We start from the raw sequence: 24,432 nt of genomic DNA, 5'->3' as shown, positions 1-24,432 counted from the left end.
GGGTACATCCAGGAGATCTTGTTACGGGTAGGCAGATGGAAGGTTGTGTTGTGTTGAGGAGGTCGTGTGCTCCACAGGTCTTCATTAAGAGTAGGCTATTACTGTTACATTTGCCCACTCCATGCCTCCCAATGACTCCCTGCCAGATTGCAGAGTCACACCCTACAGCGTTGAGGTGTTGCTGCAGTGCATCTTATAGATAGGACGCACTGCTGCCGTGCATCAATGATGTAAATCAAATGGGCAGCTTTGTTCTGGTTAATGTTGAACTACTTGTGTGTTGGAGCTGCACTCATCCAGGCAAGTGTAGAATAATCCATCACACTCCTGACTTGGGCCTTATAGATGGTGGAAAAGCTTTGGGGAGTCAGGTTGTGAGTTACTTGATGCAGAATTGAAGTTTTTAACATATTTGTGTATATTTCTATGCATGAATAACATATTAAAATGTTATATAGACTATAAAGGACCTCAGGGTACAGATGATATTCCGTAATGGCTCAATAGCAGATGACATTTTAATCCCTCAATGTGTTACTGCCTTGTAACATAATTCTAATTATCCTTTGTACAATCTTTATTTAAAGTGACTTTTCTATTATAAGAAGGGCTTTACTAATACAAGTTTCAGTTCTGTGAGTTGCTGAAAAGAAGTGCTGAACCCACTCCCAAGGTGATCATATCAAGGTCTCTGTCTATATGAGCTGTAAACTCAAGTAATGAAAAGGAATATTAGCAATTAGCAGCACCATTCAAGACCATCAGAGATCCCTAAACTCATCACTACCAATTGAATTTTTTTGGAGTGTAGGCACTCTTGTAATGTAGGAAATGTGGCAATCAATTTGTGCACAGCAAAGTCCCAAAAATAGCAATATGATACTGACCAGATAATCGGTTCTTGTACTGTTGATTGCAGTATAAATATTAACAAGGATAACTCCCCTATTTTGTCTCAAAATTGGATCTTTTATGTCCACCTGAGGTAGTAGTGTAGTGGTATCATCTGGACTAGTGTTTCCAGGGACCCAGATTCAAATCCCATCATGGCAGATGGTGAAATTTGAATTCAATAAAAATCTGGAATTAAAAGTCTAATGATGACCCAGAGGTCATTGTCAATTGCCATTAAAAACCCACCTGGTTCACTAATGCTGTTTAGGGAAGGAAAGCTGCCATCCTTACCTGTTCGGGCCTGTGTACAACTGTAGACCCACAAAAATGTGGTTGATTCTTAACTGTCCTCTGAAATGACCCAGCAAGCCAATCAGTTCAAGAGCAATTAGGGATGAACAACAAATACCGGCCTTACCAGTGACACCCTACATCCCATGAAAGAATAAAGAAAAGCCTGAGAGGGCAGATAGTCACTCCAGTCTAGCATTTCCTCAATACTGAACTAGAGGGTCATCCTAAATGGTTGTGTTCAAGTCCTGAAACAGAACTTAAACCCACAACCTTGTGATTCAAGAGGTTGAAAGCTGAATCTGAAAAAAATGAGAAGAAAAACTACATATATATTTAATAAATGTTGCTTTGGTGAATTGCCAGTATTAGTGGTGCTAGCTACAAAATAAGTACTAGCTTATTGTTCTCCATGCAAGTAAGTGAATCTACATTACATTATTCAACAATCTTGGAGTCTTGACTAATCAGAATTACAAGAACTAGGAGCAGAAGTAGGCAATTCAGTCCCTTGAGCTCGCTTTGCCATTTAATATAATCATGGCTGATCTCGTTTTGGCCTCAACTCCACTTCCCTGCCCATTCAACATAGCCCTTTATATCCTTACTAATTAAAGATCTATCTACCTCTTCCTTAAATTTATTTGTTGCTCTGGCATCCACCATGCTCTGGAGTAGTGAATTCGACTGATTCTCCACCCTTTAGGAGAAACAATTTCTCTTCGTCCCTGTTTTAAATCTGCTAGCCCTTATCCTAAAATTATGACCTCTTGTTCTAGATTGCCAAACATGAGGAAGCATCCTCTCTACATCTACCTTATCAATCCCCCTTATCATTTGTACAGCTCAATTGGATTTCCACCCATTCTTCTAAATTCCAAGGAGGACAGGGCAAAACTGCCCAATTTCTCTTCGTAAGTCAAACCCCTCATTTCTGGAATCGATCTAGTGAACCTCCTCTGAATCATCTCCAATGTAGCTACATCCCTCCTCAAGTAAAGGGACCAAAACTGTACACAATATTCTAAGTGCAGTCTCAGTAATTCTTGGTACAGTGGCAGCAATGCTTCACTACTTTTCTATTCTATTCCCTTAGCAATAAATGCCAAGATTCCATTTGCCTTCCTTATTACCTGCTTTACGTGCACACTAGCTTTCAGCGATTCATGTGCGAAAACTCCCAGATCCCTCTGCACCGAAGCACCACAGAATTCCTCTCCCTTTTGATAATTTGCCTTAGTATTTTTCCTACCAAAATGGATAACCTCTCACTTATCCTTATTAAATTCCATCTGCCAAATTTTGTCCCACTCACTTAACCTATCCATATCCACTTCATTATCGCAACTTACTATCCCACCTATTTTAGTGTCACCTGCAAATTTGGCTATGTTTCCTATTACCCCTGTATCCAAGTCATTAATATAGATTGCAAATAGTTAGAGCCCAAGGACTGAACTTGTAGCACCCACATCTTGCCAATCCAAGAGAGACCCATCTATCCTGACTCTGCTTTTTGTTGGTTAGCCAATCTTCTATCCATGCTAATAAATTATCCCTAATCCCTTGTGAACTAACCTTTTGTGTGGCACCTTATCAAGTGCCTTCTGGAAGTCCAATGTACTACATCTACAGGATCCCCATTATACACTTTGCTTGTTTCATCTTTGAAGAATTAAAGCAAATTAATTAAACATGATTTACCCTGCGTGAGACCATGTTGACCCTGATGGATTGTATTTTGACTTTATAAATATCCTGTTATTACCTCCTTTATAATAGACTCTCACCATTTTCCAACAACAGATGTTAAATTAATTGGCCTATCGTTTCCTGCATTTTGCCTGCCTCCCTTGTTGAATATTAGCATTTTTTCAATCCACTGGAACTGTTCCCACACTCAGATAATTTGGGAACATTGTAACCAATGGATCCACTATCTCCAACAACATTTCCTTTAAGACCATAGGATACAGGCCATCAGGCCCTGGGACTTGCCTGCCTTCAAACGCAATAGTTTGCTCAATATTTCTTCCCAAGTGAAATCTCTCCCTTTCTATAACACCTACATTTTCTATTATTATTGAGATAACACTCATGTCTTCTGCTGTGAAAACTGAGGCAAAATATTGATATAGGCCGGAATTTTACCGGCATGCCCACCCTGATTCCAGGGGCAGGTGAGCCTGGGAGAACGGCATTCTCCGTTGGCCTCGGGCGGGATCATACAAAACTCGGGAGGGCGTACTGGTAAAATTCCGCCCTTAGTGTCTCAGTGTGTGTGAGTGGTATATCCCCTTAAATATCTTCCACTGTTCAGCAACTGTTCTACCTTATAGACTCCCCAGTCCACTAAGGCCAAATTTGTACTCATCCTATGTAATTTCTTTTGTTTAAATCCAGAATGTTAGTATGGGCCTCCAGTTTCACACCCTCAAACTGAATTTGAAATTCTTGGAAGATTACTCTTCCCGACAGGATTCTTAACTATGACATAGCCTGCTGCCTGGTTGGTTCCACAACATATTAGCTCCTAAAGACAATCTCTAATACATGCAATGAACTCTCCCTTGAGGGTACCTTTGCCAATTTGATTGTTCCAGTCAATATGCAGATTAAAATCACCCATGATTATTGCTATACCTTTCTTACAAACTCTCTATTTCTTGGTTTATACTGTGTGCCACCACGGACCTACTGTTTGGTGACCTATAGATTATTCCCAACAGGAACAACTTTCCCTTGCTATTTCTTATTCATTATCTTGGATTCCAGTGCTATACTATTTCTCAGTACAGCACTTATCTCTTCCTTAACTAACAAAGCTACACCACCTCCCTTTCCTTTCTACCTTTCCTTCCGAAATACTAAGTACCCTTGAACATCCTAAACCTGGTTTCCCTGCAACCATGTCTCAGTAACTGCCACTAAATCATACCATTTGCCTCAATTTACACTGTTAACTAATTAATTTTATTACAACTGCTCGTGCACCCAGATACAAAGCCTTTAAGTTTGTTTTATTATCCAGTTTCCCTCCTCTTGTACAAGTCCTTTAGTTTAAAGTCCTCTCTACTTCCCTAGTCATATGGTCTGCAAGAAAATTGGTCCCAGCACAGTTCAGATGAAGGCTGTCCCAATGGTACAGCCCCCACTTTCCCTAGTATTGATGCCAGTGCCCCACAGACCAAAACTTGCACGCCAGTCTTTGACTCTCTAATTTTATACTCTGTCAATTTGCAAGATTAGAACCTTGGAAGTTCAGTTTTCTTAATTTAGTGCCTAACTTCTCAAATTGCCTATACAGAACTTCCTTCCTCATTCTACCTATGTCATTGGTACCTACATGGACCACAACTACAAGATCCATACCCTTCCATTGCAGGTTCCTTTCCAGCCCAAAGCAGATGTCCTGAACCCTGGCACCATGCAAGCAAAACAGTCTTCAAGATTCTTGATCCTGGCTACAGAGAACATTATCCATTCCCCTGAATATACTACCCCAACTGCAACTATGTTTGTCTTTTCTCCCCATTCTTGAACAATTCCCTGAACCACGATGCCCTGGTTAGTTTGCTCATTCTTCCTATAGTCCCCCCTCTCATCCACACAAGCAAGAATCTAGTACCTTTTGAACAGGGACAAGGGCTGAGGCTCATAGAGTGCTATCCGATCTCTCTATCTGCCTGACTTGCAGTCACACCTTTCTGTTCCTGACCACTGACAGAATTTAAGGCAATTAATCCAATGGGTATGACTGCTTCTTGAAACACAGCATCCATATAATTCCCCCCTTTCTGATGTGTCGTAATGTTTGACGCTCAGACCCCAGCTTACTAACTCTGTGCCAAAGTTCCTCAAGCAATCAACATTTGCTCCAGACATGATCACTGTGAACAACAATGAGGCCCATCGGCTCCCACATGTTGCAGCTAGAACACATCGCCCTACCCTGCATCTCTACTTTATTCAATTAGTATTTATTTAGTTTAGAATTCAAATTTGTTTTTACTTACACCAGTCATGTTTACTTTCCTCAATGTCTGTTTCCCTACCTAGCCTTCATTTCCAAAGTCAGAAAGGTAGAAGAGAGAAAGACTCATTTACCAGTCTCCTACCTGTGATATTACTCAGATGTGTTCAGTCCTCTTCCCTTGGCCTGCAACTGTCCTCACCTGATCTGTGAACACAATAAAGAAAAACAAAACACAGCAATACTCCCCTCTCCACCTCCCTGAACTCCCTTAGGAAATTACCTTAAGAACATAAGAACTAGGAACAGAAGTAGGCTATCTGGCCCCTCGAGCCTGCTCCACCATTCAATAAGATTATGGCTGATCTTTTCATGGACTCAGCTCCATTTACCTGTCCTCTCACAATTACCCTTGATTCCTTTCCTGTTCAAAAATCTATCTATGTTTGCCTTAAAAACAATTCAACAAGGTATCCTCTAGTGCTTAGCTGGGCAGGTAATTCCACAGATTTATAACCCTTTGGATGAAGGAGTTCCTTCTCAACTTAGTCTTAAATCTGCTACCCCTTATTTTGAGTCCATGTCTCCTAGTTCTAGTTTCACCTGCCAACCACTCAAAGCAAAATGTCACTCCATATTAAGGCATTGGCAAGCTTGTTTTTATGGTCTGCGCCTCTCCTGTTTAAGAAAAAAACAGTATGAACTGGCTTACTAACTGCCCTAAATTGATCCTCTGGCTCTTCCCACTAAGTAGCTTTTTTTTAACCTTCTTTAGATTTGAAGGATTTTCAAATTTCCACCATCAATTTGTAAACTGGAAAACTTACCAGAGGTTTATGTTAGATTTAAGAAAAAAAATCAGGCTAATTCTCTTTAAATTCTCCTAATCTTCCACACTTGCCTTAACTTCCAAGCAAGATGATGCTCCATGACTTAATATGTAAAAAGTGCAGAGGAAGACAGTTTAAGAAAATATAACGTTTTCACTTGTGCCTCATAATCCTTTGATGTTATGTTTGACAGATGTTACTGCAAGTAATACCGAAGATCAGGATGAAGTACTGGATCTGTTGTACGATCCCTGTTTGAATTGTTACTTTGATCCAAAAACAGGAAAATATTATGAACTAGCATGAGCTGAAGAATCAACACTATTGCATGGTAACAGTTTGGATTTTTATGAGACCCCAAGAGCATATTATTTCAAAGGCAATCCTGGGCAGTCACCACAAAATCAGACAAAAATACTTCAATCCAAAACAAGACTATATGATGTCAAAATGAATATATCCATCATCTGAAGTCTGCAGCAGCATTCTGGCACACATTACTAGGCATTTTAACTAGATGGATTCCACAGTTCCAGATGTTTTCCTAAATGTGTTCTCAAGTGTATGATTGTGTTATTGCTTGCATGTACTGTTTGGCATGAACGACGTCTTATATTCAAACCAAGGAAACGTGATAGGCATTTAACAGGTACAGCATTATAACTAAGTTTGTCAAGTTGAAAAATGAACTTCACTGAAGTTTTTACTCAGGATATAGCATTGTGAATCTTGGGAAGGTTTTCAGAGGGCGGTTGGGCCAGGAATTGAGACAGCAGATGTATAATTTTGTGCTGGTTTGCCAATACCATTCCACACCCAAGCCATTTTGGGGAAGGCCAGAAAGGGCTTCCAGCCTGCAAGCAGTGGGTAGCTAGTTGAGTTAATTAAGACACCAATTAAGGCCATTGAGCAGAGACCAACTGGAATTTTTCAGTCACATAAACAGCACTCCAGACTCACCCTCAATCTCTCATACCAACAGTGGTGGTCTAACAGCTGTAGCCATTTTTTATTTCAAATATTTCAAACTGCTCAGGATTAAAGTGCCCTCTTTCTCCCTTAACTGCAATGGCACACTGCAGCTCCTTCGGTGCTGGAGAACTTCTGATTAGTCCTCCGACTGTGAGAGCATGTGCCCTCCCACCAGCCTTAATTGGATGGTGAGCATGCCCACTGGCCACTAATTGGCCAATCCAGTCAAAATTGATGTTGGGTCACTGTTCCTGATACAATGTGAGGTCAGGATATGTGATTTAACCCTGACGTTAGGGTGTGAACCCAACATGGAAAATTCTGTTCCTTGTGTTTCCAGTTGGTCAAACTGGCATTGATGCAGTACACAAACTGTATAAGACAGAGATCATTGATTTTATCCTGCAGTAGGGAGTGGGAACCTCAATTATTACCTTGATAAATTGCCAAAGATTTGAGTATTTGAGATTCATTCATAAATATAGTCGCAAAAATTCTATTAGTGAGTTATATTGATTCTTGGATTTATATTTTACGTCACTTTTTAAAGGAAAACATCAAGTTAGCAAAATTATAAATTGAACCATAGCATCTGTCAAATGCAGAAAGAGGCCATCTGTCCCATCGAGTCTGCACCAACTCTCCAAAAGAGCATCTCATCCAGGTCCTCCCCTCGCCCTATCCTCCTAACCCCATGCATTTACCATGGCTAATCCATCTAGACTACACCTCTGTGGACACTAATGGGCAAGTTAGCATCACCAATCCACCTAACCTGCACATCTTTGGTTTTCCCTAAGTGTAAAATTAATTGGTTTTAATATTAGTAAAACATTTAGAAAGGGGAATGTGTGATGCATTAAACTGAAGCACTGAGTCATCTCTTTGCGTGAAGGTGGTGAATGGCCCCTCAGATTAATTTTAGCCAGTTATCTATCTCTGGTTCAGTAACCCTTGCTGGAAATCTTCCAAGTGTAAACACGGAGGCTGAGAAACTGGCCTTATGCTGGAAGCTACTGCAAATGGTCGTCATATATCAAATGATGTTGTCTTAGGTACATTCAAAATAGACATTTGACCTTATCTGCATAAAACAAGAACTCTGCAGTTCCTAGGTGTAGCTCACAAGCTGGAGCTTGAAGAAAGTACCTGGTGGTGACTCCAAACTAGCCTGCAGAAAGCCACTGTAGTGAGAGACAAGTGGGAAAAAGTAAGCTCACACCAATGCCTGTCCTGGCTCACAGAAACAAAACTATGAAAAAAAAATTAACTTCCCTATTTGTAGGCTGCTTCCATTCATACCTTTAAGGACTGCTAGTTAGGTTGCTGAAGATCCTGACTAATTGAGTGGGGCAAATAGGATCCTAATACTAATTTGGATAATTAAGGTGCCATATGAACTTGGTGGACACGCTGTTAGAGACTTGAAAGTACACAGTCTACAATTCATTAGTCAGGGATAGTAATGTGCTACTTAAAGCTTCTGATGCACTGCCCAACATTACAACAGTGTCAGGGAGACAAGTCTCTCCAGATCAGTGCTATATTTCCACATCTTAAAATGGCAATTCCTTTGGATTTAAGAAAGATTGATAATTTTAATATGTATTTGTGCAGAATTATGAGCTGTTTTCTATTGTTAACTGGCAAAAGACACTGAATTAGAGCTGTCTAAGCTCAAATCTATCAGGTCAGCTCAACCAATTTTCACAGATATAAAAACAAAATACTTGTAGGTGCTTGATGTCTGAAATAAAGACAAAAAGTGCTGAAAGTATTCAACAAGTTTGGCAGCATCTGGGGAGAGAGAAACAGAGCACATGCTTCAGGTCAATGACATTTCATTAGAAGATGATTTCCTCCTGTGCTAACTGGCCAAGTTGGATCCTGATTTTCAGTTTCCTCAATGGCCTTACTCTTCTCTGTCTCTAATCTCCTCCAGCTTCAACAACCCTCGATGATATCAGTACTCTTCCAATTCTGCGCTCTTGAGAAAGCCCAGTTTTAATTGGCTGACAATTAGTGGCTGTCCCTTCGGTTGCCATGGCCTAAAGCTCTGGAATTCCCTCACTAAACTTTTCTATCTCCCTTTCCTCCTTTTAGATGTTCTGTTACAAATATATTTTTGACTCTGATGGCTCAATGTAAAATGTTGTTAAAATGCTTTGGCACATTTTATTACATCAAAGGCAAAACATAAATACAAGATGATCTTGTTGGTATCAGTCTGAATTAGATATAAACTCATTCTCCAGAAGGGAAAAGAAAATTATTTTCCTCAACATTTTCCCCCTATTTCTCATGAAGATGTCAAGTTAAATTGAGATGGAATTTCATGTTTGTCACTGTTCAGTTCTGAGCTCAGTTGACATTAGCAACAGTTCTGTGGCTAATACTGATCCTGTTGTTACCTTTGGAGACCAATTGGACCTCATTGTGCCTGTTTTTTTTGTGCAAAAATGAACTGTGGGGGACAAAGCTTTCCTTGGGAAGTGCATTGGCCATCAAATTGGAGAGCGGATAAGCTGCAGAAAATGTACTTCTCCATTTCCTTGCACTGATTGACATCCCTTATATTTGACAAAAATAACATTGAGAAGTTTTTTGTGCAGTGACTCATTAGTAAGAAATATGATTTTCTGTTGAAATTATGAGATCCATAAATTAGTTTGTTAGAATTTTTATGGCACAGAATTCCCTCACTCAGCAATTTTGATATGGAAAACTACTGAGTGAAGCCATGTACCTGGGAATAGAGGGCAAATGACTTAGAATTGTTTTAGTGTCTGTACTTGTGGTCACTTCTGAGTAACTAATTCATGCATTTCATCTAACTGCCATAGATCCGGGAGTGGGTCATTCATCAACATTTTCAAATCCAATTAGTGTGCAGCTGGGAAATCCACAGAACAATTAAAAAATGTAAGGGTCTTCTTCCATCATGTTTTAAAAAAAACCATCACATATAATGAAAGTATTACCTTTAGTTTTCATATTTCTAACTTTTTATGCTCCTTTTTTAGTTGTTGTTGCCTGACTGGCATGCTGAGCAGGTAGCCTATATGTCAGTATAGACCATGGCATTCAGTCTTTAGCAATTAGTAAGTATCGGAGAACAATTAAATGACTTGCCCACATGGAAGAATGATTATTTTCAGTCACTCTTATTGATATAATTGTACAATGTGTTGCACCACTGCCCAAAGAACTGGTTCTTTTATGATGTCCTTTTTGTCTTTAGAACCTTGCAGTTTCATATATTTAAGCTCATTCCATTTCAGAACCAACTCAGAATTTGAAATTCTATTATTATTGTATTAATATCTGATGTCTTCTTCCTCTGTATATCAGTTTTATTATGACTTCATTTACTTCTGTGTATTTGTTCATTTCTCTCTTTGTATAAAGATAGCATGCAGAAGGCCGTCTTTGTGGAAAGGAATTCCTTTACATTGAGCTAAATGGTAGAGCCACCCTCACAAATGCATTTATTTCATTACTTAAGCTTCATCTGTGTAATGTCTCACTTATTTCACATTGACATACTAAACCAGATATTACTGCAGTTGGTACAGGCAGATTAACATCAGTATAGAGCTGCATTAGAACTAATGTGTTGTGTCATTTAACATAGGAAATCTGAAAAAAAAATTCATGCTGAAACTGCTCCTAGTGTGGTTTTGTGTAGTTTGATTTATGATTTGAAATTAGAAGTTTTAGTGCTGTAATATGTTTTTGTAGTTCCTGGGGAAAGATATAATCTAATGATTTATATTGATTCTTACATGGGGTGTGGGTATCACAAGCTTACTATAGTATTCAATAAAGTCTTATTATTCAAGTTTTCTCCAAGATTAAGAAAAAGTGATTGGCATTTAGTGCTGGTATCAATTTAATCGTCATTAAATAACAGCATGTTTAGACCAGCAACAGTGATACCTCCATGTATTCTGTTATTCCTGTTAGTTTGAATGAAATAAGCTATTTTTTCATTTCCATGCAAACAAAAAAGATTTAACATACCAGGACTACACATCAATGGCAAAGCTGATCAAGAAATTTACTGTGTCAAATGTTGTAGTAATAATGATGAAAAATCCAGAAGCTGCTATCAATTATCACCATCCTCCATAGGACACACTGTTGAATTCCCCTCAGACTGCAGTCAAGTAAAAATGACTGAACTGATGAAAACACGCCCCTTTAACTTATTAGTTTTACTGTAAGGACCCTTGGAAAAGTTGTATCTTGCTGCGTGAGGTGCAAGTGGATTGTTCATGGTATACAAAGTTTATGAACAGATGCACTGTCCCTGAAAAGCTTATGTGCATAGAATGTCAAATTTCTCCATCATGATAAAAAATATACATTTGAAAAAATATATGCAAGTTTATAATATTTCAGCTACTTACATAATCCTGTGTGTATTTCATTCATGATGTGGAGATGCCAGTGTTGGACTGGGGTAAACACAGTAAGAAGTCTCACAACACCAGGTTAAAGTCCAACAGGTTTATTTGTTGCATAAGCCACTAGCTTTCGAAGCACTGTCCCTTCATCAGGTGAGTGGGAGTTCTGTTCACAAACAGGGCATATAAAGACACAAACTCAAGTTACAAAATAATGGTTGAAATGCGAGTCTTTACAGATAATCAAGTCTTAAAGGTACAGACAGTATGAGTGGAGAGAGGGTTAAGCACAGGTTTAAGAGATGTGTATTGCCTCCAGCCAGGACAGTTATGAGATTTTGCAAGCCCAGGTAAGTTGTGGAGGTTACAGGTAGTCTGAACCCAAGATCCCGGTTGAGGCCATCCTCGTGTGTGCGGAACTTGACTGTCAGTCTCTGCTGAGCAACTCTGCGCTGTTGTGTGTCGTGAAGGCCACCTTGGAGAATGCTTATCCAAAGATCAGTGGTCGAACGTCTGTGACTGCTGAAGTGTTTCCCAACAAGAAAAAAACACTCTTGCTTGGTGATTGTCGAACAGTGTCATTCATCCGTTATTGTAGCATCTGCATGGTCTCCCCAGTGTACCATGCCTCACGACATCCATACCTGCAGCATATCAGGTAGGCAACGTTGGCCAAGTTGCAAGAGTATGTACCCTGTACCTAGTGAATGGTGTTCTCATGTGAGATGATGGCATCCGTGTCGATGATCCGGCACATCTTGCAGAGGTTGCTGTGGCAGGGTTGTGTGGTGTTGTGGTCACTGGTCTCCTGAAGGCTGGGTAGTTTGCTGTGGACAATGGTCTATTTAACGTTGTGCGGTTGTTTGAAGGTGACAAGTGGAGATGGCCATGGCAAGATGCTCATCTTCATCAATGAGCTGTTGAAGGCTCCGGAGAAGATGTCGTATCATTGACAGAGATGCCATCATCTCACATGAGAACACCACCCACCAGGTACACGGTACATACTCTTGCGACTTGGCCAACGTTGTCTACCTGATACGTTGCAGGAAAGGATGTCCCGAGGCATGGTACATTGGGGAAACCATGCAGACGCTAAGACAACGGATGAATGAACACTGCTTGACAATCACCAGGCAAGAGCGTTCCTGTTGGGGAACACTTCAGCGGTCACGGGCATTCAGCTGCTGATCTTCGGGTAAGCTTTCTCCAAGGCAGCCTTCACGACAAACAGCGCAGAGTCGCTCAGCAGAATCTGATAGCCAAGTTCTGCACACGTGAGGATGACCTCAATCGGGATCTTGGTTTCATGTCACACTATCTGTAACCCCCATGACTTACCTGGGCATGCAAAATCTCATAACTGTCCTGACTGGAGACAATACACATCTCTCCAACTTGTGTTTAACCCTCTCTCCACTCACGTTGTCTGTACGTGTAAGATTTGATTACCTGTAAAAACTCACATTCCAGCCATTATTTTATAAATTTAGTTTGTGTCTTTATAAGCCCTGTTTGTGAACAAAACTCCCACTCACCTGCTGAAGGGGCAGTACTCCAAAAGCTAGTGGCTTGTGCTACCAAATAAACCTGTTGGATTTTAACCTGATGTTGTGAGACTTCTTACTGTATTTCATTCTCCGTAGAATCTTAATTAAAAGTGAAAAAAAGTGTATTTTGTTGTCCAGTTTGCTATCAGTGAGAGTGCTTCATTGTGAATGGCTCTCACCTTACATGACAGCACAATTGCTGGATGTGTAAAGCTGTCCTTGACCGGACACCAGATTTAGACTGGCTTTGGAAAAGGGGAAATCCACAAAATCAAAATTGCTTGATCATTTTGGACAGCTTTATTCAAAATTGGGAACTAGCAGCGTCATGTTGCCACTGACCCATAAAATCCAGATCATTACATTTGTCATTAAGTGTGCATTTGCAAAATGCAGTTCAATCTCAGTAGTTGCGTTGGCATTTCATCTACTGAGTAGTTTTAGTCAACCCAGCTTTTCCATTCAATGTTATAAATAGCCTCTGAAAATTGGTGATAGTAAACCTGTAAAACAGCTGTAAAACTTCAATTTTCAATCACAATAGTAGTCTGGTAATTTCTTTGTGTGTTTTCGAGATGCTAATAATTTTGTGCTGGAAGCAATTCAAAGTGTAGGAGTTTTTCTTTCTAATTTTTTACTTCAATTTGAATTTATTTGGCGATAAAAGAGTACTTTTGATGTGGATATATTTTAAACAGTACAAATTGTCAAAATTTGCTTTGATTAAATTAAATGATTGTTGATGACAAATAAAATCTTCCAAAAACGGCACTGTTTAACTTCTGTCCCTTAAGAGTTTTATAACTGGGTGAAAACTCAAAAACTGATTTAAGAGGTTCATTTGATAGGTTCTCGACATAAAGTAGACAGAAAATACAGATGTCAAATAAATGATGCAACTACAAAAGAATTATGTCAGTGCCCTCAGCAAGCAGAGAGTTTATGAAAATGTAAAAGGCATTTTTATGATTATTAGCCTGCTACAAGTGCTGGACCCCTTAACCGGTGTCCCAAATATGGAAGAACCCAAAAACCAGCTATCTTCAAAACTAGCACCCTGGGTAGCAATTTTAATAAACCCTTTTATTCTTTATTTTTTAGACTTTATGTATTATAAGGACATGCTAGGGTTAGGACACAAAATCCATAACATCCCCAAATGCAGCACCCATCCCATTCCCGGATATAGAGTCTGGTAACTGTAGGGTGGCACGATGGTACAGTGGTTAGCATTGCTAGCTCACAGTGCCAGGGACCCAGGTTCAATTCCTGGCTTGGGTCACTGTGTGTGGAGTTTGCACATTGTCAGTGTGGGTTTCCTCTGGGTGCCTTAGTTTCCTCCCACACTTCAAAGCTGTGCAGGTTAGGTTGATTGGCCATGCTAATTTGCCCCTTAGTGTCAGCAGGATTAGCAGGGTAAGAAGGTGGGGCTAAGGGGATAGGGTTTGGGTGGGATTGTGGTCGGTACAGACCGGATGGCCAAATGGCGGCCTCCTGCACTGTAAGATTCTATGATTCTATAAGGTAATAAGCTATAGATTTTGAACAATTTCATTTCTTTGGCACAACTGGATGCAGTGGGTGCAGTGCCTGTAATACTTACAGATATGTTACAACTTTGATCCTGATAGTAGTTTACCAACTAGAAAGACTTGAGCCACTCAGTCACGACAAATCTAGCAGAAGTGGCTGAAACACCTGAGAGATGTGCCCGAACACAGCGTTTTGCTTATCGCAGGGCTGAGACTGGAGTTGGGCTTGTTTTTACATATACACATTTTATGGAGGCAGCTAGCCATTTAATTCATCAACTTCCTCCACTGAATGGGATTTTGGTAGGCTGGGAGTTTAAAACCCGGAGCAAAGATCTAGGCCTTAGACAGTAAATATTTATAGTTTCAACAGGAAGATTCGGGATCACCTCAAGAGTGACCATCCAGAAAGAAGAACTGCATTTGTATCAGATGAACTATCAAGCTTCCAAATTGACAATATTGTCTTTAGTGAGACCTGCGTTCCTGAGGAAGGACAGCTAAATGAACAAGCAGGGGGATACACCTACTGGAAATGAAAGGCTGACACGGTCCTGTTATCCATTGAGTTGGTTTTGCCACCCAGAATAGGATCTTAGATACACTGCCAGAACTGCCCAGTTGAACGAATGAAAGGCTCATGACCCTTCATCTATAACCCAGCTGTAATCAACATTTTACCATCATCAGTGCAATGACCTGATCCTTGACTCTGATGAAGATGTTAAGGAAAAGTTATTTTTTAACCTTGAAGAAGCCCTCATGTCTTTCCAAAAGAGGGAAGGAATATCCTTCTTGGGATCTTTAATGCTAGAATTGGCCATGATTCTAAGGTCTGAAGAAAGACCTTTGGGAAAAATAGTGTGGGACAAGCCAATACAAATAATGTCCTCCTGCTGACAAAGTGCTTAGCATGGCCTCATTATAACAAAGATCCTATTCTGCCAGAAGAATTAATTAAGGGCGGTGCACAGTGACAAAGTGGTTAACACTGCTGCCTCTCAGTGCCAGGGACCCAGGATTGATTCCTACCTCGGGGCACTGTCTGTGTGGAGTTTGCATATTGTCCCCATGTCTGCATGTGTTTCCTCAGTGTCAATGTCATCCATCACTGGAAAGAACATTTCCAACAGCTCTCCAATCATGAATCCACAATGGCAACTGATACTCTCCACGCTCTCCCCCAGTACTCTGTGTTAGAATCCATGGATGAATCACCGTTGATGGGAGAGTTGCACAAGCAACTCAGGCTTTTGCTAAGGACAGATCATTCAGCACCAGAGAAAGGAAGGTCAGAGATTGTTGTGAACACACAGCAAGAGGTAAGGTTAGGAGAAGAGATTGGATCCTAAGGAAGAGCCAGAGGGGTGTTGCTGCCTGAGTTCTGGAATGTGCTATTCTTCACAGCCTGAAAGGAAGAGAAACGTTTTCTGTTAAAAGTGTTGGGTGAGACAAAAGATTAAATGAACCTGTGGACCTGAACAGCTTCAAGATAGAGCGAAATAATGCTGCTGAAGAGAGAGATCAAGAGCATACGTGTGGCAGTGTGTGGCAAAGGAGCATCACATGGAAGTCAAGGACTTTGATGTTTTAGAGTACTGATGGGCTGAATAAATCTGTCTGTACATCAGTAGAGGATGTCTTCTGGCATGGCTGCTTCCGGTGCTTTAATTTGATTTATATTTCCTCTGCAGCCAGCTAGAACATTGCCATATTGCAAGAGTGAATATCTGCTTTGTAGAACATTAAATTACCAACTGTAACTTCCCTTTCTCCCACAACTTCTTTCATCCATTTTCACAATATTTTTCCATAATTATGGGTGCTTCGGCACCAGGGACTGGGGTTCAATTCCAGCCTTGTGTGACTGTGTGTGGAGTTTGCTCGTCCTCTCCTTGTTTGCATGGGTTTCCTCCCACAGTCCAAAGATGTGCATGTTATGTAGATTGGTCATGCCATATTGCAATGCTTCATGACTCAAAATGTGCAGGCTAGGGGGATTTGTGGGATAAATACATGGGTTACAGGGATGGGGGAGGGGGCTAGATGCTCTATCAGAGAGTTGGTGCACTCAGTGGGCCAGATGGCCTCTTCCTGCACTGTGGGGATTCTGGAAGGATGGCAAAAGTTGCAGCAGGACATAGATAGGATGCAGGACTGGGCGGAGAAGTGGCAGATGGACTTCAACGCGGATAAATGTGTTGTCGTCCATTTTGGCAGAACCAACGGGATGAACGAGTACACTATTAAGGGCAGAAGTCTGAGTAGTGTTGAGGAGCAGAAGGATCTTGGGGTCCGGGTCCACAGGACTCTTAAATTGGCCTCGCAGGTGGAGGAGGTGGTCAAGAAGGCGTATGGTGTACTGGCCTTCATTAATCGAGGGATTGAGTTTAGGAGTCGGGAGGTAATGCTGGAACTTTATAAGACCCTTGTCAGGCCTCATTTGGAGTATTGTGCGCAGTTCTGGTCGCCTCACTATAGGAAAGATGTAGAAGCTATTGAAAGGGTGCAGAGGAGATTTACAAGGATGTTGCCTGGACTGGGAGGCATGCCTTATGAAGTTAGGTTGAGGGAGCTGGGACTCTTTTCCCTGGAGAGACGAAGGTTGAGAGGCGACCTGATAGAAGTTTACAAAATGTTGAGAGGAATAGATAGGGTGGACTCTCAGAGGCTATTTCCCCGGTTTGAAATGGTCGCTACGAGAGGACACAGATTTAAGGTGCGGGGAGGGAGGTTCAGAAGTGATGTTAGGGGTAAGTTTTTCACTCAGAGGGTGGTGAGTGAATGGAATCGGCTGCCGTCAGTGGTGGTGGAGGCGAACTTGCTGGGGTCTTTTAAAAGACTTCTGGATGAGTATATGGGGTTTAATGAGATTGAGGGTTATAGATAGGTCTGTAGGTTGGTAGGTGATGTGGTCGGTGCAACTTGTGGGCCGAAGGGCCTGTTTGTGCTGTAGTGTTCTATGTTCTATGTTCTATGTTCTATATTGTATAAATTATAATTTGATTACCAGTCTAAAAAAATAAATTATTGAGTTAAAGTTGGTGAATGACATCATGGCAATCTCTCATGGCAATCTAACTTCATCATGTTATCTTTGCCTGTTCCAGTTTTCAGCTGCCTTTCAAATTGGAAATGAACCATTTACGGAAGGTGAGATTATCAACAATGAGATTTTCATCACTTCAGTTTATTGACAACTGAAATAATGAAGTAGAAACAAGAACACCTCCATGAGTGACCCTTACATAGAAAATGAATGTACTTTCATCAGGATCCAATATTTGTACTTTCAGCGGTTGGGATATAATTACTGTCAGAATCTTAGAAAAATTGAAAATAGGAGCAGGATTAGGCCATTCAGCCCTTCAAGCCTGCTCTACCATTCAGCATGATCATTGCTGATTATCTAAAATATTTTCTAAAATCTGATACTGTTTCAACTCCACCTGGTTAATGAAAGTCACTGAGGTGAATTTAAACTGTGGCTGACAAGAACAGATTGGTACAATGACACAATTGTTAGCAGTGCTGCCTCACAGCGCCAGGGACCTGGGTTTGATTCCTGGCTTGGGTGACTGTATGGAGTTTGCACATTCTCCGCATGTTTGCGTGGATTTCCTCTGGTGCACTAGTTTCCTCCTCCAGTCCAAAAATGTGCGGGTTAGGGTGATTGGCAATGCTAAATTGCTTCTTAGTGTCAGGGGGATTAATAGGGTAAATATGTGGGGTTATGGAGATAGGGCCTTGGTGGGATTGTTGTTGATGCAGGCTAAATGGGCCAAATGGCCTCCTTCTGCACTGTAGGGGTTCTATATTCTAAATGGTGTAGAAGCTGCCCGAAAGTGACATTGGGTCACTTACTGTTCACACGGGCATGCTGACCGCCATTATTTTGGTTGGAACTTTTAGATAACTGGAATCCTGGCTCTTTCAAGCAGAAGGTTCACTTTTAAATGCAATTTGGGGTCCTGTAGCAAATTAAATTTAGTACAAATGAGTCAGTTTGAAGGTCTTTGACTGTGCACAGTACTTTGTAAGAGATTAGGTGTGCTCTCAGTTTTGAGTGCTCAGTTCTCATTCACTTGTTTGATTCCTGAGCACACTAAAGGTAAATATATCATCTACTTGGAAATACTATTATCACACCGGTTATATTGAATGTTCCTGGATGGCGAGAAGTCAACTTTTAAAAATAATCCACCTCAGACTACTTGAGAACTTCATAACCCTACCTTTAAACATATTCATATTAAGAAGCCCACTTTCATAACACTAAAACTTAACTGCTCAGAGAGTAGTACACATGTCCAATCAGGTGCATGCAGAGGTCCATTGCTGCTGAACTCAATTACCAGAGTTGGATAATGGGACCATGGAAATGGGATAATGGGAGTTGAGCTTTCTATACACAACTTGGGGATAAGTGCCCCAAATGGCAGGTTCTTCATTCTGGAGAGGCAGGGGTAGGTTGGAGTCAGGTTCATTCCATCCCCAGATGCAGATCTGAGGTGGCCATAGAGATTGCAAATGCCAAGGTGGGCTATCCAAAAAGCCTGCCACAGATTCCCAGTTTTTTCCTTAAACATTAGACCCTCTAGCCCTCACCCTTTACACTCAACCACTTCTCACGCTCATACATTACAGCCCATGACCCCCTCCCACACCCCCAATGGCTTCTCATACCCTCCATGTCCCCATCCACTACAATGGCCTTTATAGCCCAGTGCAATTTAGTGCCAACTCATAACACCACATTCACCAACTTTTGCCTTATATGCCAAATCATCCAGAATTCACCATGGACAGATGTCAAGAGCCATGCTGAGATTAAACAAAATAAAGTTTTAAATATCTATTGCAAAGTTCATCAAAATGAAAAAAAAATGCTTCTGAAAGCCCCTTCAAAGCACTTAAATCCATCTAAGGTCTTAATCCTTTCTAAAAGCAAACAGACGAGCATTCATAACCCTACAGCAAAGACTTTGATAGTGCTTTAATATTTTTTATCTGTCAATCAGACTGTGAATCTCCAACACGCCATCTCCCACTGTGATAACTGTAGGTTGTGGAAAGCAACCAAGCATTAATAATACTACAATGATAGCACTTAGCCGTTTTTTGACATTACACTATTGAAAGGGCTGGAACAGAACAGGAGCAGGCTTTTTTGTTGCTGCACTTGTTAAAGGACTGACTATTAAAATAATGTGACAGCATGAGTATTTTCAACTTTCTCAGATGCAGACAGACAACATTTTTCATTTTTAACGGGCTGGAAATTTAAATAACTTGACAGCTTGTCAGTTCTATATACCTTACCTGTCTGTTAAGGACAGTTTATGCCTACTCTAAAGAGTTGTAACTCCCACACTGCATAATAAGACCAAAATAAGAGCACAATGAAAATAATATTATATTTGACATGATGTGTGGAATTTTCCCATTCCGTCCATCCAGCGTAGAAATTGTAGCGGGCGGGACAGAAAATTCATGGACCATGCAAAGGCCCGATGTTTCCCAAGGTGCAAAACAGTACCCACTGAATAAGTATGTGCATTGAAATGGGAGTCTGTTTGAATTCAGCACTGATTTCAAATTACCCTGCTGAGTTTGGGTTTCTCACATGGGAGTCACATCCCTCCTCTCCCAGCAAAGATAATTCCTGCTTCATATGGGCATGGGACTTCTGGATCCAGGTCTGTCCAGCATTTTTAAAATGCCACAGCGTTTCCCGCACCTCTGAAGAAATCCCAAAGGATGTGAGCAATCTTGCATCTACCGGCTGTGTTATATTTTATGGATACTCATCTAAAAGCAGTCTCCATTTAATTACAACCTAAAACTCAAAAAATAATTTCAGAGAATTGATGTTTCTAAATCTCATGAAAGAGAGAAAGTGACATCAAGTGGTTCTGAAAAGAAATGCTTCTTATTCAGTTGACCGAAGAGAGGAGATTGTCTTGTATCTGTTCAAGGACAATCCAAGCGTGTTTACAGCTGCATGTATCCATGATATCTGGGGACATCCGAGACAAGAATCTTGAAAGCTGTTCAGTGACATCAATTATTTGTGCTGTTGATCATGCAAAGGACAAAAATCTCAATGTATGTCAAGGAAATGCAGTAATTTTTCATGCAAATTCCTACCATTGCATTCTTTGAGGACTGCTTAAAGCTGAAGATAATTATCAATATTTCAAGACCTTAGCAAGTGGTAAATTAATACCACAAAAAAAATTAAACTGTTGAATAATAGTAAAATTACCATCTTAAAAAGAAATTCACTGCCACTTTACATCAACTTGACAGGAAATAATAGACCATGAGAGTGAACGAGCCAGGTTTTATAATGCGCACAGAAGAAGGTTAATAGTAGCATTAATATGCATCACCCAACAATGAATTTTCTCTGTGACTTGTGTTATTCCAATTTACTACTTTATATCTGGGATGTGTTGTATTGTTTTCTTGATATTTAGAGATATAAGCTGTGTTCTTGTTATAGTTCTAAAGGAAAGTATGAAAACTGCACCTCTACCATGCATTCTTTGGACACTTTCATACACTTGATATAAGGCTGGTGTGTAGTAACTTCAACCCTGAAAGTTGGTTAATCTTGTTCAGCTCTGTCACAGCAACATATTTCCAGATGCTTTGGATCAATATATGTGTTATGTTGTGAGTATAAATGAAAGATTTATTATTTTCTCTATTTCTAACAAAATCTTAAAAGTGACAGGTTGCTGCTATTTTGAAGGACAGTCCTCACTATGTGTTAACATCAAAGTATTAACTGGAGCGGGAACTTCACAAAAACCATCATTTGATTTTTAGAAGAATATACACAACATAACCATCTGTCCATAATGTCTTCATATGTAAAGTTATATCAACAGGAAATAAAACAGAAACAGCTGGATTTACACAACAGATCAATTGGTATGTATGGAGCAAAAAAGCAAGTTAATGCTTCAGGTGGTAACCCTTGAACAAACCTGATTCAGGTCATCTCCACTTCTTTACAATGATCTGGCTGCAATTATATTCAGTGGAGAATTCTATCAATAGCGACACAATATAATCCAGATAGTTTCTGATATTTGGCAGCTCGTATTCACAACAGGTTTGGACAGAAGGGTCATTGAGATGTAGAAACTCAGGGGAATATTCAGTAAAGCTATGCCAACCAAGTATCCTAACCAAAAGGCGTCTCAGTTCATATTGAGAGTTACATAAGAAACATAAGAAATAGGAGCAGGAGTAGGCCATCTAGCCCTTCGACCCTGCCCCGCCATTCAATAAGATCATGGCTGATCTGTCGTGGCTCAGTTCCACTTTCCCGCCCTCTCCCTATAACCCTTAATCGCCTTGCCTATCAAAAACCTATCAACCCGCGTCTTAAATATATTTAGCAAAGCAGCCTCCACCATTTCAACAGGCAGAGAATTCCAGAGATTCACCACCCTTTGAGTGAAGAAGTTCCTCCTCAACTCTGTTCTAAACTGCCCCCCCTTTATCTTGAGGCTGGGCCCTCTAGTCCTACTGTCCTTTCTGAGCGGGAAGAGCCTCTCCATCTCTATCCTATCCATCCCATTCATCATCTTATATGTCTCAATGAGATCTCCCCTCATTCTTCTAAACTCTAATGAGTACAAGCCTAGTTTATTCAGCCTTTCCTCATAGTTCAACCCCCTCAACTCCGGTATCAGCCTAGTAAACCTCCTCTGCACTCCCTCCGAGGCCAAAATATCCTTGCGGCGACCAAAACTGCAAACAGTACTCAGCTGCGGCCTCACCAGTGCCCTGTACCGTTGCAGCAAGACCTCCCTACTTTTATATTCAATCCCCCTCGCGATGAAGGCCAGCATCCCATTTGCCTTCCTGACCACCTGCTGCACCTGCAGGCTGGGTTTTTGCCGACTCGTGCACAAGGACCCTGAGGTCCCTCTGCACCGTTGCATGCTGCAGTTTTTCACCATGTAAGTAATAGTCCTTCCTACCATTATTCCTACCAAAGTGGACAACTTCACACTTGCCAACATTAAATTCCATTTGCCAGTTCCTGGCCCATTCGCCCAGCTTATCTAGATCCTTCTGCAGACTTTCCACACCCTCTGCACAATTTGCTGTTCCACCAATCTTGGTGTTATCAGCAAATTTTGACACCATACACTCGGTTCCCTTCTCCAGATCATCTATATAATGTTGGACTTTATTAATCTACAGCCAGAAGGCTGGAGCCGACAAATGGACACCAGTTCCAGGAAGCTGCAATATTGAGTGACCCTAGACTGAGACAGCCTATGCCTTAGGCAGTAGGCTTTTTGCAGGGGGGAGTAGGGGGAGGTCAAGGCAGCAGCAACCTATCGTGTTGCTATAATGATAGAAGAGCAGAAATCATTCTTAAGGGATTCTGTAAGCATGCTGTGTGTCCATTTATTCAGACTAGGCCCATAACATATTTATATACGGATAGATAGAAAATCCGGAGATATCCAAGCTGCGCTGTATTTTGCTCTCAGGCAGAAGTGAAGCTAAAACTGGATCACATGATGCACGTCTTCTGGAGATGGTGGTTGCTATTCCTTAAAGGCATATATTCACACAACCCACATTACTTTTGTGGAGCTCAAACAAGAACTGCTGCCCTTTTGCCTCCGCTGAAACAAAAACACAGCTTTTTGCCTTCTTTTCAACTAGCCTATTCATTTTTGTCACAAAATGGTAAATTTTATTTTGTACATTATAAAGGCCTGTCAGCTGAACGAGGCTGGCATTCTGGTCAGCAAGTGGTATGGCTTTACAAAGAATTTGTCAGCTATATTGGGAATAGGAGAAAGGGGCAAAGCCTTTCTTTACTTTTTTAAGTCTGCTATGCTATGCCACCCAGTGACGTCAGTGAAAATCTCTCCACTGACTCTAAACCAGAAATGAGTAAATCAGTCACCTATCTTTGATTTAATAACCAGAACAACAGTCCAGTTCATCTAATTCCCTCCAATGGAATATGATGCAAGATTACATTTTAAAAAAGAGAATATTGCCTTTATTGATCAGGGCATTGAGTATAAGAGTCAGGATGTCATTTTGCAGTTTTATAAAACTTTGGTTAAGCCGCACTTAGAATTGCGTTCAATTCTGATTGCCACATCACAGGAAGGACGTGGAGATTTTGATGAGAGTGCAGAAGAGGTTTACCAGGATGCTGCCTGGATTTGAGGGTATGAACTATAAGGAGAGGCTGGACAAACTAGGATTATTTTCTCTGGAGCGGCAGAGGCTGAGAGGAGACCTGACAGAAGTCTATAGAATTATGAGAGGCATAGATAGGATTGACAGTCAGAATCTTTTTCCCAGAGTTAAAATGTCTAATACAAAAGGGCATAAACTTAATGTGAGAGGAGGAAATTTTTTACACAGAGTGGTAGGTGTCTGGAACATGCTGCCAGGAGTGGTGGTGCAAGCAGAAACAATAGGGATGTTTAAGGGGCTTCTAGATGAGCACTTGAATGTGCAGGGAATAGAGGAATGTGGACCAAGGGCACACAGAAGCAATTAGTTTAATTTGGATTCATTTTCGGCACAACATTGTGAGCCGTAAGGCTTGATGCTGCGTATACTGTTCCTGTTCTGTGTGTGTTGGTGACATCTTATAGAAAAAGGCTGTAATCCTCCAACAGTCAACAACTGTAGTAACAGACAAACACATCCACATTTACCTGGCATTTACATTTGCATTTTGGCATCACATCACATGATCCATCCTTGAACACATTTTATGGATGGGAATTACTTTATAAAAAGCTGTTTTTATTGTTGGGATATTCAAACTTACATTATGGTAATTCGTTCAGAACTATTTATTATAATGGAATAGCAGTTGACATAATTTTCATGTAGGCCTTTCATTTCCCTCATTGATTTCCCTACATGACCTCCTTCTCACATTGTCAAGTTATCTGAAATACTTCTTTGTCT

The 24,432-nt window shown here is 40.7% G+C and overlaps 1 protein-coding gene across 1 annotated transcript in view; it reads left to right on the top strand.

Moving 5' to 3' along the window:
- Window positions 1-6,630, top strand: part of cfap20dc (CFAP20 domain containing) — a 339,085-nt gene extending 332,455 nt beyond the window's left edge. Inside the window, exon 17 of the mRNA XM_080182992.1 lies at window positions 6,182-6,630. Within this exon, the coding sequence (XP_080039118.1) occupies window positions 6,182-6,294 (113 nt within the window). The 3' untranslated portion in view covers window positions 6,295-6,630. The remainder of the gene's footprint in view (window positions 1-6,181) is intronic.
- The last annotated feature ends 17,802 nt before the right edge of the window (window positions 6,631-24,432 follow it).

Source organism: Carcharhinus amblyrhynchos, chromosome 3 (assembly GCF_965287045.1).
Source record: "Carcharhinus amblyrhynchos chromosome 3, sCarAmb.v2.hapA, whole genome shotgun sequence".
NCBI classification, from domain to species: domain Eukaryota; kingdom Metazoa; phylum Chordata; class Chondrichthyes; order Carcharhiniformes; family Carcharhinidae; genus Carcharhinus; species Carcharhinus amblyrhynchos.
The sequence above is the reverse complement of the archived record's forward strand: the minus strand, read 5'-3'. Positions and strand labels throughout refer to the sequence as shown.